At 39.8% G+C, this 18,362-nt stretch overlaps 1 protein-coding gene across 3 annotated transcripts in view; it reads right to left on the bottom strand.

Annotated features, from left to right (window-relative positions):
* Positions 1–18,362, bottom strand: part of runx1 (RUNX family transcription factor 1) — a 270,658-nt gene that overhangs the window by 63,345 nt on the left and 188,951 nt on the right. For 2 of the 3 annotated variants that reach the window (XM_039743512.1, XM_039743513.1), the window contains exons 1-3: positions 16,262–17,478; positions 15,537–15,790; positions 4,732–4,888 (exon numbers count right to left, since the gene is read on the bottom strand). In XM_039743512.1, the coding sequence (XP_039599446.1) occupies positions 4,732–4,888; positions 15,537–15,790; positions 16,262–16,289 (439 nt within the window). In that variant the 5' untranslated portion in view covers positions 16,290–17,478. Of the gene's footprint in view, positions 1–4,731; positions 4,889–15,536; positions 15,791–16,261; positions 17,479–18,362 lie in introns of those variants that run through there. The other variant, XM_039743515.1, reaches the window with a different exon arrangement.

Below are 18,362 nucleotides of genomic sequence, written 5' to 3'. Positions count from 1 at the left end.
CCCGAGTGTCACTCGGCTCTAACGCTAAGGAGGTTAAAGGTGAAGTTCATACAAAACATTAGGAAGTTTTTCCTCAGAGAACCACAGACACATGGAGTAAGTAACCAAGTAGTCTGGTAGGACTTTAGGGACCTTCAAAACTCAACTTGATGTTATTTTGGAGGAATTACCATATATACTCTCGAATAAGTCAGGACCGGATTTTACTGCATGATTTCTGGTATTTTATAAAGTCGGTCGCATAAGTCGAATGTGGAAAACTCACGCTATTAGTCCAAGAGATTATGATATGCTATCTCCCACCTGAGAGAGTAACCACGGAGCACATGACCTTTGTTTTCTATTAGGTGGTCCAGATCTAATTATGCAATTTTCATTACGCTATAACTTATTACATAGAAAATCACCAGAAAAATCCAGGACCATCGAGAAGTGTGAGAACTGACAACATGAAGAATCGTCTTTGCACTGAACTGGAATCATCCCCACATAAATCAAGTCATGCAGACGATCTGGATCTGCATAATTAGATCTGAACCACCCTGTATATATTGTGCCTACGTGACCACATGGTAATTAATATCCAAACTATTCCGGAGCAACGTTTGCACTGATTTGTGTATCTCACACCCTCATACACCTTTATTGTTAAAGTATCCCTTATCTACAATGGAGCGTTCTGTCAGAAGAAAATATGAAGCTGATTTTAAATTAAACGTTGCTGAAGTAGCGAAAGAAATTGGTAACTGTGCTGCTGCAACAAAATTTGATACATCTGAGAAACTGATAAGAGATTGGAGGAGGCAAGAAGATGTAAAAAAAAATGTATTTTTGAACGGGCGTACAAGTCGGGGTCTGATTTTATAATCAATTTTTTGGGTTTCAAGACCCGACTTATAAGTGAGTATATACGGTAATAAAATTGTATTCTGCTAATTTTCTAAACCGTTCATATTGTCTTCTAAACCTGAAGCTTTGAATTCAAGTTTGGTCTGCTTTCTAATGCTCTTTGCAACCCCACTAGTGGGAAATGTGCTTTATGGAATAGGAATTGTATTAATTAATGCCTTTCCTAGGTGAAAGAGTGGTGCAGTGGTGAATGCAGCTGCCTCATGGATCCAGGTATTGTTTGTGATGGAGATCTCTCTGTTCTTATACCACAAGCATGTTCAGGCCTGGCCAGTACTTGGATGGGAAACCATCCAGGACCAAGCTTTGCTGTTTGTTTGCTATTCTCATCCAGATTGTTCTAATGTCTTCATATTCAAAATAATTTTTGAACAAAATTCTAAAAAAATATACCAAACTGTAAGCACTGTTATGATTTGGTTAGTGACTTAAATTTTTGTCTGACTGTGTTAGGATATAGCAGGTTGGACAATGACTGACTGACGACCGACTGACTGACTGACTGACTGTTCCTTGGTCTTTTAAATATTTTCAAACATCATTTCCAGGATTTTCAAGACCAAATAATCAATTCTTTTAAAATAGAAACATATTTCTAATTATTTTGAAAGTGAGCTACATTCTCCGGTGGTGCAGTACCTTTCGTTTATGGGCGCTGCCTTTTCTGTTTACAGTTGCTATGTTGTTAAGAGACAAAATGGGCAAAAACGTGCAACATGTGATGTCATCAACATGAATGTATAAACGTCAGCATCTGAGATTTTAAAATCTTCCAATGAAAAACTTCAAGTGATCATTCCCATTGGTATTTTACAGTTACGAAAATTTCTTTGTGCCCCATCTGTCACAGTACAAGTTAAATTCTGTATGTTTTAGTGTTCGAAACTCATTTGTAATTATTTTATTTTTCCCTTTTATTATTTACACGTCTATCTATCTATCTATCTATCTATCTATCTATCTATCTATCTATCTATCTATCTATCTATCTATCTATCAATCACGGGTCACATGTCTAAGGTCGTCACATCTGTAATGTCACCAGAACCGAGGCTAGTTTTGCAGATGCATTTCGTGTAAAGTGCAATACTTTTGGACGTATGGATTTGAATCCATTATTGGCTGTAGAATTTCTAATACGTTTGATCGTTTAACTCTTTCGATTCTTTGTTACATCACTTCTCCATGATCATAAATATAAACCTGACCGAATTGTGGTTTCTTCGAAATTAAACTTATAGTAGCTTTATTTGTTGTATGAACACAGATTCTCATAGCGTATGGTCCTGAATCTACGTTTTGAGCATTGAATGATGCGAACGCAAACAGATTATTGCAGATTCGGATATTTTGCCTGTAGTGTTTGTGGATTTCACTTTCACTAAACAACAAATCTTTTAATTCTCGCGGATAGGCCTCTTCATTGGGAAGAAACCCTACTTTTCCCTGACCGCAACACGAATAAGACGATCTACAAGTCCCCGACTTAAACTTTAAAGCCAAACAATATCTACATACTTCTGTCATATCACCTATGTCCATATATTCGATCTCTTTTCACTGTTCTGTTATTTCACCGAGTAATAATTTCCACTTGTTAGCGCTAATGCGATCTTTACTATCAGTTTTTTTGAGACTTTCGAATTTTAGTACTTTCATAATCTCTAACCTGCTCTGCATGTGTATCTCGCAAACGTTTTTGAACCTCTTTTTGACGTTCTATTTTGTCTTCTACTCTTTGTCTTTTATTTATGACCCCACTTGCACCTGCTAGGTTTTCAATTCCATTAGGTCTGGGCTGATTATTACTCTCCTTATTTTCCGAATTTGCACTTAGATTATTACTGCTTTTTTTTTTAATTCTTTTCTCTCCAATGCTTTTGGGCCTCTTTTTGACACCCTGCCCTTTCTTCTTCGCTTAGTCGCTGATGTGCCATCTAGAACGCATAAAATTATTGTCCAGAGAAGGACTACATCGAAAGAAATGAATGGATTGTATATCTAAAAATACTGTCCATAAAAGCTTTAACAAAGGATGAAACTAACGAATTTTCATAATCAATGTAAAATGAGGAAAACGTAAAAATTTATGAGCTGAGAGTGCAGGAAGTGTGCCTGACAAAAGCATTCACACGAATGAGAGTTGAGTGGACCGCGGGCATGTTTGAAAATGGTTAAGAGGAGGGTGGGACTTTAAAAAATCTCTTGGCAATAGTCTCGTCTCACGGGACTTGAAAAATTCTCTTGGGAAAAGTCTTGTCTCAAGAATTTCTTTTATAATAGAGAGATATATATGTTTTCAGAAGTCAACATAACTTTATTTGTGCGAAAAAGTAAGATGAAAGAAGTTTCTAGGTAAAGCAACACATCGCATTAAAAGTGTCTACTGAATGCAATTAATAATTTTTTTAATTGTACTGTTATACAAGAGGTAAAAATAAACGTCATCGTGTATCTCACGTGAATACAAAGAGGATCTGAGCCTTGTAGTGTCTGAACAGAAGGCCTAAAACTGTCCTGACTGCAGCCAGGTCCTCCTCATTTTTTCCATATCACCCTACTGGGCGATGTGCCATAAAACATTACGCACACCCCGATAACTTTGCAGAGGTTGCTGCTACCAAATTTTTTTTCCTTTCGCCAGCATATATCACGTTATAAGCTTTTGATTAGGACCAAGATTCAGGTTGTGGCTCCAGTGCTTCAAGACTAATTATGTGACAGACTGGCACGACCCTAAGCATTTTATATACTGTATACAGACGTAGGCCTCTTGGTCACATTACCATGTAAGAGTGAAGTGCATTTTTAAAAAATTTGACATGCCACATATTTTCCTCAAGAAGACACACCAAAACACATCTGCTTTCTACACATGAAAAGCTCACTACATGGAAAGCCACCACTGATGCTAAATCTCCATCCTACATTACTCAGCAATCGCCTTATCCTAGTGGAGGACATGCACACTCTCTGTGACTTGTTTTTTTTCTGTTACTAAGGGGGCTTTGCCCCCTGCTCATTTCACTTGCCCACAAGGGCCACGCTACACACTAGCCACTTTGTATTTCTGCCACTCACATTGTGAAAGGGGCGGGGATGAACGATCAGCTGCTGGCTTGCTGCTACTGCAGAGCTGCGTGTTCTGCTTGTCGCGCAGCACGTCGATCATTTAAAAGCCTGTACAGCAGCTGTCCTTTTGTCTCACTGCCTTGTCTCATGGGACATTAAAGTGTCTCTTGTGGGACGTTAATGTGTCTCTTGAGAAAATCACGTATCGTTTCCTTCCAAGCCATCCAAGATTTTATTTTTTACAATAGAGAGATTTATTTTTAATTAGTAAATGTCAGCCAGACGCACATGGAATTAAAGCATGTAAATGTTTACAGACAGCATCTTCTTGTGGCCATAGAACAAACTTGAGTGGAAGCAAAATCCATTTTATTTAACAAATTTGGGTAAGGGAAAAACACTGAGCTTTGCTGCAAATGCAATTTTGCGCCAATTGTTTCATTCACCAGGGCTTACTGTGCACATCATTACACCGACATGACATCTAATCACAAAAACGAATGTCTTGTAGTGTGAGCACTTCAGCAATTTTCAGAGTTTTGAAAGTTGTGTAACATGAGCCTGGCATTAGGTAGTTTTTACAAAATTCCATCCTGACACCCGGCAGGGGCCAAATATCACAAAGTAGCAGAGTTCCACTCAAGTTTAGTCAACACCACCTCTCACTCCCCTCCACTCCCAATATGAAATCCTACCACGTGTTTCCCACTGCCCTCTCAATTTAATCAATCCCATCTTGTCTTCACTCACCTCTTCCACTACGACCCACAAACCGCAGATCATTGAAGCGGGCCACCTGATTCTTAATGGCAGCTGTGGCATTGCGCAGTTCGGCGGAATAGTTCTCATCATTTCCTGCCATCACAGTTACCAGTGTGCCATCTGGGACGTCACCAAGGGCAACCACCTGCAAGAGAGCACAACTTGCTAAGGTTAATGACTGCAAGAAAAGATGGCATCCAGGATTTCAGGCCTCGACAAGTAGCAGTGAAGCAAATCGGTGAGGAAGGCGCACCAGTTATCCGGGTGTCATCCGGGGCCGACTGGAATATGAAACTCAGGCATTATGTGCCAGTCAACCTGGTTTCCCTATCCTTTCTCTGGCGTCTTATAGATTTATAGGGTCTCTAGTTGTGTTACCTAGAGTCACCCAGGAGTTTTGTGGAGGTTAGTTATAAAGGGTATGGGTTACTTGGGCATATCAGAAACAATTTGTAACTAACTAATGGCTTTTCTGTATACAGTATTTGAAGTCTTCTTTTCTATCCATGAACTAATATTATTGGCAGGCAGTGTGTTCTAATATAGGGTGGTCTAGATCTAATCATGCAATTTTTATTACGTTATAACTTATTAAGTTTATTACATAGAAAATCACCCGAAAAATCCTGGACCATCAAGAAGTGTGTGAACTGACGACATGAAGAATAGCCTTCACTACATGAATCAAAGTCATCCAGACGATCTGGATCTGCATAATTAAATCTGGACCACCCTGTAGTTAAGGCTTTGAGGTTGTGGGTTCAAATCCCACTACTGACACCATTGTGTGACCCTGAGCAAGTCATTTGACCTGCTTGTGCTCCAATTGGAAAACCAAAAGAAATTTAACCAATTGTATCTCAAACATTGCAAGTCACCTTACCATCAGCCAAGTAAAAAAATAATAATAATAATAATTGATAGATATAAAAGGCACTATAAAGATGGGGATGCGATTGATAGATAAAAGGAGGCAGTCAAATAATAAGGTTGCTGAAATAATGAGGTCACTGGAAAGGGGTGTGTGGCACTCCCGATATCTATGCAAAAGGACGAAGGTCCAAGTCTTTAGAGTCCTGGTGCTACCTATCTCGCTATATGGTTGTGGGACATGGACACTATCCAGTGACCTGAAATGAAGACTGGACTCCTTTGGTACTGTGTCTTTCTGGAGAATCCTTGGGTACGGCTGGTTTGACTTTGTGTTGCTCATGGAGTCATGGAGTCCTAAGGGAGTGTCAGTTACGGCACTATGGCCATGTGGCGCAATTCCCTAAGGGTGATCCGGCTTGAAAGATCCTCATTGTTGAGGACCCGAGTGGCTGGATCAGGCCAAGGGGTCACCCACGTAACACCTGGCTGCGGCACATAGAGGGTCATTTCCAGTGGGTGGGATGGGTCCACCGCATGTCTGCCTGGGGGAGTTGCCAATCAGGATCCCGAGCTGTTTCGTCATGTGGTGGGTGTGGCAATGCGCTGCACCAGTACATGCTCCCCAACCTGACCTGACCTGACTGGAGCTGCTTACTCTTAAACATGCTATACACAATTGTCCAGGAGTAAAACACTCATGTAATTACATCAATTGCTGCATTTCCCAGTGATGGACTTTTGTTGAAGGTTTTACAGGAAGGTGTATTAGAACATAAAATATTTGACAAACGAGAGGTGATCGTTCAGTCCACCGGGGCCATTTGTTTAGCTAATAAATAAGACGTCCCAGTATCTTGTCCAGGTTTCTTCTTAAAGGTTGTCAAGGTTTCTGCTTCAGCTTGATGTCTCCGTAGTTTGTTCCAAAGCCCCACGACTCTTTGAGTTAAGAAGTGGTTCCTGGCAACCCTCCCTTAATTTACACTTAATTGTCCTCAACTACGGGACTCACCATTAAGATGAATGGATGTTGCTGAATCTACTTTATCGATGCCTTTGAGGATTCTGAAGACCTGGATGAGGTCCCCACACAGTCTCCTCTGCTTGACACTAAACAGGTTAAAATTCTGTGAGACACGTGCCTAAGTCCCATGATGCACTTGGTTGCTCACTGCTGCACAGCTTCAAGTGCTACTATGTCTTTCTTCTACAGTGGTGACCAGAACTGCACACAGGACTCCAGCACTCACCACTACACCACTCATCAACATTACGCAACATGACACAACACTGTCACACCAAATCAGAGGTGCAAACTGTCAGAAATTGCCTTGCACCTAATAGAATTTAAATCAATACGTGATCATTTTTCATTTTTACAATTTTATATAAGCATATACCTGAATGAATTTGTAACAATGGATTATTAAAAGAATAAGGAAAAAGGAATGAAGGTAAGTAAAGGGTTAACTTAACGCGGCTTGGGCACTCGAGGCTTTTGTCTCATCTAGAGGAGTCACCAAGATAGTCGCTAAGGTGATAAAGAAGTAGATGTGTAATGAACACAAGCTAGTGAGAAAGGCCGAACACCCTGAGTGTGAAGGGGTGATGAGATCAATGGGAAAACTCATTGAACAGCCCTAATAATGAAGCAGTGTTTAGAGTGATGGAAAAATCGACACATATACAAAGGTACTGGTGGTTAAAGACGATTGGCTGAAATGATAGAATTCTGCATATTAAGAGTCAGATGAAGTGATGGTGTATTATAAGGCAATGGTAATAGAAAAGGATAAAAGGGAATGAATTGTATTAATGACGGCTCTCTCCATGCACTGAGACATTTGTACATATCTATGCGCTAACAAAGAATCGTTTTGCATTTTCATCTGGTCTCTGAGAATGATTTATTTGAAAATAGAGGAAAGTGTTTACCACAGCACACTCTTCAAAATCCTGGTTCTTTAATGGCACTTCATGGTTCTTTATTGGGTTGTGTGGTTCCTTGTAGTTCCACTGCTCGACAAAGCACCATTTCCTTCTGGAAGAACAGGTTCTTTGCATACATCTTTGTGCTTTGAAACAGTTCCTAACATGTAGAAGAAAACCCCAAATCTTAAATGTGTGGTGGGCTGAAGGACACGTAGCCTGTGTCACTGGTCATATATGTCTGAAGCAGACCCGTCTTAACACATAGGCATGCTGGGCAGTTGTCCGGGGGTCCCATGCTAATCTATGTATGTTGTGAAATGCTGAGTGGTTGTGAAGGCGGGGGGCTCCAGTGCACTGCTTCGCCCGGGGGCCTATATATGTGGTTAAGACGGCCCTGGCCTCATGACTCATCGGTAATTCACAGATCTTTTACCATCTATTCATGGTTATTCACTGTATGTGAAGAGATTTAAATAAGTAAAGGCTCTTTCTGGGACCTTCATGATGGATGGCTCTTTTGGAAACCAAAAATGGTGCCGCTTATGGCTATGCTTTGAAGAACTGCTCTGGCAGCTTGATTTTAAGAGTGTAGTCAGGTTTGCATATTCTTCCTGCATTTCCGTGGGCTTTATCCTCAGGTATGTTGCTTTTGTTCTCATTACTCCAATGGTATGCTTGTTAGACTTGTAATGTTCCAATAACCAGTCGGAATAATTTCTCAGTTGTGAATTTTTTAAAAATTCTTATCGGAAATAACAGGTGTTACATAAAGTCACCCCTACAACTCATGAGTTGACTTAACAGCCCAGAACTTTCCTGCAACGCTGCCTGGTCTGCTTGTTTAAACTGCCTGATTAATAATCCAACAAGACCGATGACTCCAGAGTCAGTCCTGTGATAGAACCTCGCAGAACCATTGCTTGACAAAGCACCATTTCTTCTAAGGAAGGGTTCTTTGCATAAGAATTTGGCTCTTTGTGCTTTAAAAAACTTCCTAATATGTAGAAATAAAAGCGGAAATCTTTAATAATGTATGGTAGGCAATACCTAGCAGGTCATTGACAGACTAAGAAAACCTTTGGCCTGCGTTATTGTATAAGGCAAGAGTTCCTTTAGAATCATGACTTTTTCGCAAATCTGTTATCATCTAGTCATGAGTATTCATTTTATGGAACTGGTTACAGGTCAAAATAAAAAAGGGCCTACCTGAAGGCCTGTTTTTGCCTTATAATTTGGTGATTTTGTTTTTCTGCCGACACGCGCTTCTAAATCTCAGAATGTATGCATTACGGTAAATAAAAAGGGTCTAGCAAGAGTGAGTGAACTAAATTAAGTGTATTCAATCATAATCAATATTATTAACATAATAAGAATAATACTAACAAAATTAAGAAGAATATTAATAATACGACGCAGTACAATGTGTTGCAGCGTGTCTGAGTGTCTCATTTATTTATTTTTTGGTTTACAAAGTCCTCTTTCCGTTTTTTTTTTTTTTTTTGAGTAAGCAGTTATAAACTTTGCATCCGTCGTCTTTAGTGCTGCTAAAGCGAAGTGACGCGGTTATCTGCGCAACCAGCGCTCTTGAAGCAGATGGCGATCACGTGTCCGAAGAGAAGCTAACAGTGCCCAATGCTAACGAGGCCGGTGTCCCCTGGATAAGGGCAGGATTTACATAAGCGGTTTATTCATTAATATAACGTTCCACAATACCGTTCACACTTGCGCAGTCAATGATCGGCCATTTGACTTGCGCGGTCCTCCGCATCGAATCTCCTGAACTCCTAGAAGTCTCTGCACTCGAGCGCTTACAAAACATTTATTCAGTCGAGAGATGTTAAAAGACCCCAATGTAAATACAGGCATGCACGTCAGAAATATTATATTTAGCTGAAGAAAAATATACCTCTACGGAAAAATGTCCACACGGTAACAATTGACTAGGGATTCTTGCGTTTCTTTTACAAACTATAGTGAGGCGCCTACTGGTCTAAATAATAATAATAATAATAATAATAATAATAATAATAATAATAATAATAATAAGAAGAAGAAGAAGAAGAAGAAGAAGAAGTATTCTTATTATTATTATAACCATTATCATCATTCGCACTCCAAGGTTGCCTAGTTTCTTCTCACGGTAGCAGACGCCAAGGTTGGAAGCGACCATCAACGAGATACCGGGGAGCTTTCACGCAATCGTGCAGAAGTCAGTCAGTCATGCAGAAGTGTCTTGCATAATCGTAAATTAACATTAAAGTAAAAAAAAAAAGCCTGGAGAGTGGAGAAAAAAGCAATGTGTGCAGAACGTGCCAACAACACTCAGGGAATTTTCGAACCTGCGATCATCCACTGAGCCGCCGTGCCGCTGAGGATCATACACGACAACAGCAATTCTGTCATCGTAAAGCACTTGCCGTTACTTATGTGAAGTCCCGTGGCAGGAATTAGTAACGTGGCGCAGGTAGGATCATAAACTGGCAACGACTCATCTCAGTTTTTCCAGTGAATGAACCCTTTCATGGACCAGATCTTCCAGATTACTTTTTCGTTTTTCTAAATTCATTTATTGACAAGATACGAGCTAAAAGTTTTGGCAGCACTGTGGTTGTTAAGTAAAGGATCTTTTTGAGAGGTGAATTAAGTTATACTTAAAACGAATAGGAAAAATGCAACGAGTTTAAGCATTGCACATTTAAGGTAATATAAAAATATACTGTACTGATTTAAAATGTATAATAACACTGAATTGAAAAAAATAAAATACATCATTCAGTTATCAGCTCCCTCAGAAACGCTATTAACCGTTTGTTCATTGCAACATTTCATGAGCTGCAACCGAAACATGGCGGAACAAACTCTAAACGGAATGACGACACTGATTCACCGAGACATTCTGTGTCTTCAATTAACCGGTCGACATTTCTTTGGACTTCAACAAAACATCAGAACAGAATCTGAAGAATACACCGCAAACACGCGCCCCGCACACACCTCATATTATATGTACGGTGCCGACAACTTCTCGATTTAAAGTAGCACGTGTGCACGCAATACTTTTATCTTTGAGCCTTATCAGAAAACTACACTGTGCTAGGACTTGTTTGCTAACGAAGATTCTTACAGTTGTTAATACTGTATTTATTCTGTTCCAAAACCGTTTCACTATAAGAAACGCTTAACACCGTATTCAGGAAGAGATGCGCTTTAATTACTCAAACGGTAAATTTTGCATACATTTAATCCATTGTGAATTTACTATAACGATTTCTACTTTCATGTATTCATTTGGTCCTAAACGTTATCCCAAAGATTAACAAAACGTGAACAGATAAGAAGCACACTAGAGAACCCGAGTGTGCATGGAAACCGTGCGGAGCGCATCTGGGTGCAGGACAGCGGGGACCGCTCAGTGGCACGAAGGGCGTCATTTTACTGGAGGAAACAGAAGTACGTTTATGACATCTTGAATCAAACACCTACAGACTAAAGTCAGTCTATCTATCTATCTATCTATCTATCATATAGTTACTTTCATATCAATCTATTTATCTATTATATAGTGCCTTTCATATCTATCTAGCTATCTATCTATATAGTGCCTTTAATATCTATCTATCTATCTTATCTATCTATCTATCTATCTATCATATAGTGCCTTTCATATCTATCTTATCTATCTATCTCATTCCAGTACAGGAATGTGCAGAAGTCAGAGCATATCTTATTAAACCTGCTTTATCTACTGTATTTCATGGTTCTGTTTATTTATTTCTTTGTAAACTCACACTGCTAACAGAATATACATTTAGCAGACTAAATCACCTCTTTTCATTTCATTAAAATACACAAAATGTGTGTTTTTTGTGCCATTATTTAGTATTGTTATCAATAATTATAAACTAAATTCAAACAGCTTAAACAGTTTTATTGAGTGTATTGTGCATTAAGAATAATTGGTTATGTATAAAGTATTGTCAGTATTTTTAAGCCTTTACATTTCAGGGAGACAGTAAATATAAATTCCCCAAACTACTATAGGATAAAAACAATCTAAATTTTACACACACACACGTATATAAAGGTACATCTTGGGTACAATAGGCTCATAACCCATTGTACTTTTGAGCCCATTGTACCTGAGATGGTTTAAATGAGCTATAAACTTAATGAATGGTTGGAGGGATAAACTGATTAATAAAACAAATATACCATTTCTAACTCATTCTCTCTCTTGTATATATATATATATATATATATATATATATATATTATACTGTATACTGTATATATGAATGAAGCAAAAATCTGAAGTTAAGCAAGAAAAGGCACCTTAATACACACAATATTTACTTGGAGGGACACAAGATAGTGAGTATGAACCTGTAATATTTCTGAAGATATAAATATGGTACAATAATTGTGCCCCTCAGTTTCTTGTTTATTTATTTGTTTTTGTTAAAGATGTGAACTTTTGGTTTTTCTAGGTAACAACTTTCTAAACAAATGAGTGCAGTCAGTATAATGTTGAAAACCCAACAATAATAATCATCGCTGTCATCATCAACACTTTTTTTGATTCCGTGTCTTCCATATCAATTCATACTGAGTTAATTATTATTAATATTAGTAGTAGTAGTAGTAGTGTAGTATTAATCAAAGTATTTTCTGGGCTAGTCCCATTGCTGGCCAGGCCAAGACGCAGGTTCACTTTTCTGCGATGCGTATCCCCGTTTATGTGTGACGGACTCTGAATGTCCTGACTATGTGAACTGTATTTAGAGCGGCTGCTTTCTGTAGTTTTGTGTGTATGTTGTTTTTAATATTATCATTATTATTAAAACTAAACAAAATTAAATGAGTGCAACTAGCCTACTGAAACTGCCAATGTAATAACGGACACCAGTAGTGGAGGGTGTGATTGCGGACTTAACACGCCTAAGTATTTAATTCACCCATTTTCAGCATTTATCATATTTTCAAAGTGAAGACATAAAGAAATCAGTAATGAGCTCATGTACATTTATGAATCTAGAAGACTTTCAGTCTGCCAAGATGGCCTCCTTTCCTTTGGACCCCCAAACGCTCTGCTGCACTCCACGTCCTGATACTTCTTATGCAATTTATAATCTCGACTGAGTCACAATGACATTTTTATACCCTCTAATTTTGCAGTGACATTTCTTACATGGAATTTCCCTTGAGTCTTACACAGAAGAAATATCCTCACAGTTACAGTCCCCACAGCCTCAGCTCTGCGGTGGATGGCTGAACGATGAAGATGCCCTTTGTGCATCAGGCTGATTTTATTATAACAAAGACAAACAACAAGCATCTAATGTTCTTCTGCAAAGCCGTCATCAGAGATCTGAATATTATCCGGGCACTTTAAAAAGCCTTTGAAACTGTTTGATGTAAACTGTGGTCAAGCTAACCCTTTTGTTTGCCCTCCTTGACGTCATGAATAAGCTCTACAGCGTCCAGACATGAGGCGTTTTTCACAGCTGCTCGTGAAGGTGCCATATTTATCAAAGAAAACTGGACGTAACGCTGCCACACACACACTCTCCTGTGCTGGTGTGCCACTAGTATCTGTTCACATCATGTCAGCCCTCCATATCGAGTAGGAAGGACCCTCACCACAGCACACATCTTTCTGTTTAAAATGGCATATGCCGTTTTGTGGGTGCAAATATTTATTAGGTTTGACAAAATACCACTGGCTACCCACCTAGTAAAAGTAAAGCAAAACAAAACCACTTCAAGTGGCATTCGGGGAACACTGGCTGCCACTCCATTAGGTGAATTTATGTAACAAACTGCCCTGCAAATATAAACTGTAACTAAATCGAGCACACTGTAGGATCTGAAACGGCTCAAAGTGCTTCAATGACCGCCACACACAAACATCAGACTATCTCCATCTTGACCTGACACCTGTCTAAAGCTAAACATGTCTCACTTAGTATACGAGAAGCAGTTCACTGTGGTAGGGGGGGAACAGAAAAAAACAATACTTCTAAAACACAATCAACAGTAAATGTTAAATAACAATCTGACAAAATCCTTGGTGGATTCATCGGAAATTCACAAGAGCAACCCCACCGCCGCCACAGCCAGCATGACAACCTTTATAAGTCCAATAAAACACACGCCAAGCCATCGTACTTGAATCATGGCAGACTCGTGTGGTTCAGGCAACAAAACTTACAAACTGAATTCAGCATGCGATGGAACTGAGCAGTAACAGCAGCACTGATAGTCGGTGCTCCGACACAACAATAACACGCGTTACTTCAAACTCTGTTTGTTGTCTGCTTCCACTGCTCTCTTCCTTTTAGTCATTTGCAGCACCTGCTCGCACTTCCCTTTCTTTTGTTAAGTTGTTCAACAATATCAACGTACAAGTCGCTGGCCTGGTTTTCTAACTGGATGTGCAAAATGCATCAACTTAAATGAGCCGGGGACAGTCGATTGAACAGGTAAATCTGATCACTGAGCCTCCATAATAACGTCCACTGAGAAAGTGGACAAGCACTGCTGCAATCCATAGTCCGGTATGAGGCCCGGAAATAACATCCTATAGGACTGTTTAAGAGGTTTACATTTAGTTTACAATTATTAGTGACGAGGATAAATGATGGGGCAAAAAAACAAATGTTTTACATGTGTCATGGAAATGAAAAGGGGTCATAGATAGATAGATAGATAGATAGATAGATAGATAGATAGATAGATAGATAGATACATAGATAGATAGATAGATAGATAGATAGATAGATAGATAGATAGATAGATAGAGTGAAAGGCACTATAGAATAGATAGATAGATAGATAGATAGATAGATAGATAGATACTGTAGATAGAAAAGGCACTATATAATAGATAGATAGATAGATAGATATGAGAGGCACTATATAATAGATAGATAGATAGATAGATAGATAGATAGATAGATAGATAGATAGATAGAAAAGGCACTATATAATAGATAGATAGATAGATAGATAGATAGATAGATAGATAGATAGATAGATAGATAGATAGATAGATATGAAAGGCACTGTATAATAAGATAGATAGATAGATAGATAGATAGATAGATAGATAGATAGATAGATAGATAGATAGATATGAGAGGCACTATATAATAGATAGATAGATAGATAAATAGATAGATAGATAGATAGATAGATAGATAGATAGATAGATAGATAGATAGATAGATAGATAGATAGATAGATATGAAAGGCACTATATGATAGATAGATAGATAGATAGATAGATAGATAGATAGATAGATATGAAAGGCACTATATAATAGATAGATAGATAGATAGATAGATAGATAGATAGATAGATAGATAGATAGATAGATAGATATGAAAGGCACTATATAATAGATAGATAGATAGATAGATAGATAGATAGATAGATATGAAAAGCAGTATAAAAGATAGCTGGTAGGTAGGTTTTGGGTTTAAATGCTGCTACTGACACTGTGTGGCCCTGAACAAGTCACTTCACCTGCCTGTCCTCCAACTAGAAAAAATAAAGAAATGTAACCAATTCTGTCTGAAATGTTGTAAGTCTCTTTGGATAAAGGAGTTAGCAAAGTGGACATAATAATAGGCAGATATGACAGGCACTATAAAGGCAGATGGACGGGGATCCGATAGATAAAAGTCACTATAAAAACACATCGAAATGACTGGAGATGTATCAGAGGTGGTGAGGACCAGAGGCTCTTGGTATTACGGACACTACATTTCTCGTTCTTAATCAATGTTAATTAATAGATTAAACTTAATTATTAACAAGCAGTATTGATGTTCAGATCATGTGGGCCATAAGGTTTCTGAAAATATGGGTATAAAAGTAAAGCAGCAACGATAATAACATAAAGGGACCAAATCAGCAGTAGTACTATAACTACTATCACTCTTAAAAATATGAGGATGATGAAAAAGAAAAGAGTGTCCGAACTTACTTTAAAGGCGATGGGCAGCGTCTTATTGCACCTCCAGTGGTTTGGCAGGACAGAGCACAGAAAGTTGGGGCTGTCCGTCCTGACCAGCTCCCCCGGGTTGTCCGCTAAGACCTCCACGATGCTCCTGTCCGCCACGCGTAGCTTGCCCACCAGCGCCGCGCTGTTCTCCTGCCCCGCCAGAGGAAGGGCTTCGCTCATCTTCCCGGGACTCAGTGTGGTCGAAGGCGGGGTGAACCTGCGTCCCGGAGCAGCATCTGTACAGGAAACACAAAGTAGAAAGGCCCTTCAGCCCGGATACGTTCATCCCTGGCATTGTGCCATGCGGTGCTTGTCAGCTATACTTTATTTTTCCCCAAAGGTCCCGGCTGGACCAAGCTGAAAGTCAAAGGCAGTGCAGATTACTACACACGAAGGTTATCGGTGAAAATCTTTACAGAGCACATGACAAATGTACAAACTGTATTATCAGTCGACTGATCACGACAACATGGAGACATATTTGATATATGGAGGCATTGCTCACACATTCATACCACTTGTGCGGGTATGCAAAGGCCAGTAGACTTTGCAGGTGGATTTTTATTAAGCTCTAATATTGCGACATTGTGCATTCTGTGGTTTATTCTAAAAAGTGAATGCACTGCTGCACTTTGCTCATAAAGACCACAAACACACACACATGCACAGACGCTCAAAATTGATACATAAGTAAAGGATCTCCGTACCGTATTTCGCATCCCACAGGAAAACCATGGCTGCTTACTTCCACTTTATTCCACCTGTTAATGTCTCCCAGTTAAAGCACAGAAGATCTCCGTTCAGAATCCTCTTAAAAAAACTCTGCCAAGCATTTGGGGTGGACGGCTCTTCTTCTGCAGGTAAGTTTTGTAAGCCTTTTGCTTTAAATCAAATCAAGAGAGCTGCGGGGCGAATAGAGCTTTGGGTGAGTCGAGTCCCGCCCACTTTTTTGTTAGCTGTAGATCTGGGACCCCCTCCCCTTTTTGTGTCTTTTAGGTGCGGGCACTGAGGAGAGCGGAGAAGGATGGCATCACAGCTGCACGCACTCCTGTTTACAACAGCCGATCTTGAAAAAAAAGAGCGCACGCGCGCGCGCGAGAGAGAAAAACAAAACAAACAAAAACAAAAAAAAAAAACAACCGTCACAGCTTTGTGAAACTTAAAATGGGAACAGAAAGCCCCCTAGAACAGAAGTGGCGACGGTGAGTCATCAGCAAATGGCACGACCAAAGTAGGGAAAGCAACGGCTCCTTCCTGTGGCGTCCTGCCCACGGCCGGATCTAAAAGGCTCAGCAGGTGGAGCAGGTACTGGTCCGATGTTTTTCAGAACACCCTCCTTGGGTCCGATGGGAGTCTTTCTCCGTTTGGTTCCAATGGAAAGGCCAACAGTCCCTCCGGGTAATAAATTCGCAGTTCATCAATTTGGACCACACGATCCACAAGCCACCTGAGAAAGGTTGGACACCCTCGGTCACTACTAATCGCGAGACCTGGCACCAACACCTCGCTCCTTGTGTCCTCTCTCGACAGTTTTTTTTTCCCTCCGTAGGCTCACACGCTTCTCCACGCAGATCTATATGAATGAAATTGCCTGGAAGTGAAGTCACTTTTACTGTCAGCGCGCTCTCCGAAGGAATGCGGATTTGCATACACCGTGCTAGCGCCACAGCTTCGAGGAGGCGGAGACTCTTCCGAAACGGGGCGGAGTTAGCGCGTCAGCCTTTCGAGGCGCTACCTCAATGGGATGCTTAGGGTTTATTGCTGCCCGCGGCATGCAGAATTATCCAGGAAGGGAAAGAAACGTAGCTCCCGCTACCATGAGAAGTAAAAGAGACGCACATTGAAGTTCAGCTGAGTCTGACTGTCTAGGGTTCGCGCATTCGCTCGTATTTTTGCATCAGGACTGCTTTCACCCCACCCCTCAATCAGCAAAGCAATCGAGCCTTTATAGACACGTGTGGGCGTACTTTGAAACAGAGCACCCTTTCGTAGCAGGTGAGGCATTTTTGGATGTGTAAACTATACAAATAAACAGGAATTGTTAAAAAAAATCGGACTCGAACTCTGGCTTTTGTGCAGTTGTCCCATGCCTCATGTCTCACGACAAGAATATCGTATCTTTGGGTTAATTAAAGCTCAGATCGTGTATTAGAAAATAAGGATAGATGCGTCCAACCAGAGTCTCGACACAGCATCACAACCAGTACACATGTGTAGCTCCCAGTACACATTTAAAAGTCACATTAAAATGAGTCAAGGGGAATTCCCCCTACCCTTAGCCGTCTAACGCATGTGAACTTCCGATAAGAAATCCAGTTGCTGTCCCGTAGTCCTCACTAGCAACACCTTTTGTCTCCTCAAAGAAAACAAACCCAGCGGGCGCAGGTGCCTCAAATAAGCCCGATAGTTCAGAGAGATAAAGTTTTTAAGAAACATCTTAAATATCTATTTCGATACGCCATTTATGCGGTTTTCATTTATGGAGAGCCTTTCACTGAGAGCTCTATAGAAAACACACACTGAAGTTATTAATAACAATAACAAAATCATAAAGAAAGAAAGAAAGAAAGAAAGAAAGAAAGAAAAAGAAAAAGAAAGCTTCTAAAAGTACATGTACTCAATGGCCGGCAGGGGGCAGCAGATAGCTTCACGGAGAGCACTCTCACTCACGCTTTGATCGAACTCGTCGAGGCTTTGCTGTTTTCGATTCTTTTAAATTGGGTTTGTTATCCACTGGCTTTTGTTGTCAAACTTTATTCGTCTAGTTCTAAATGGAATTGTGTAAATCCTTGTTGCTCTTTGAAAATG

The sequence above is a fragment of the Polypterus senegalus genome, chromosome 2 (assembly GCF_016835505.1).
Source record: "Polypterus senegalus isolate Bchr_013 chromosome 2, ASM1683550v1, whole genome shotgun sequence".
NCBI classification, from domain to species: Eukaryota; Metazoa; Chordata; class Cladistia; order Polypteriformes; family Polypteridae; genus Polypterus; species Polypterus senegalus.
The sequence above is the reverse complement of the archived record's forward strand: the minus strand, read 5'-3'. Positions and strand labels throughout refer to the sequence as shown.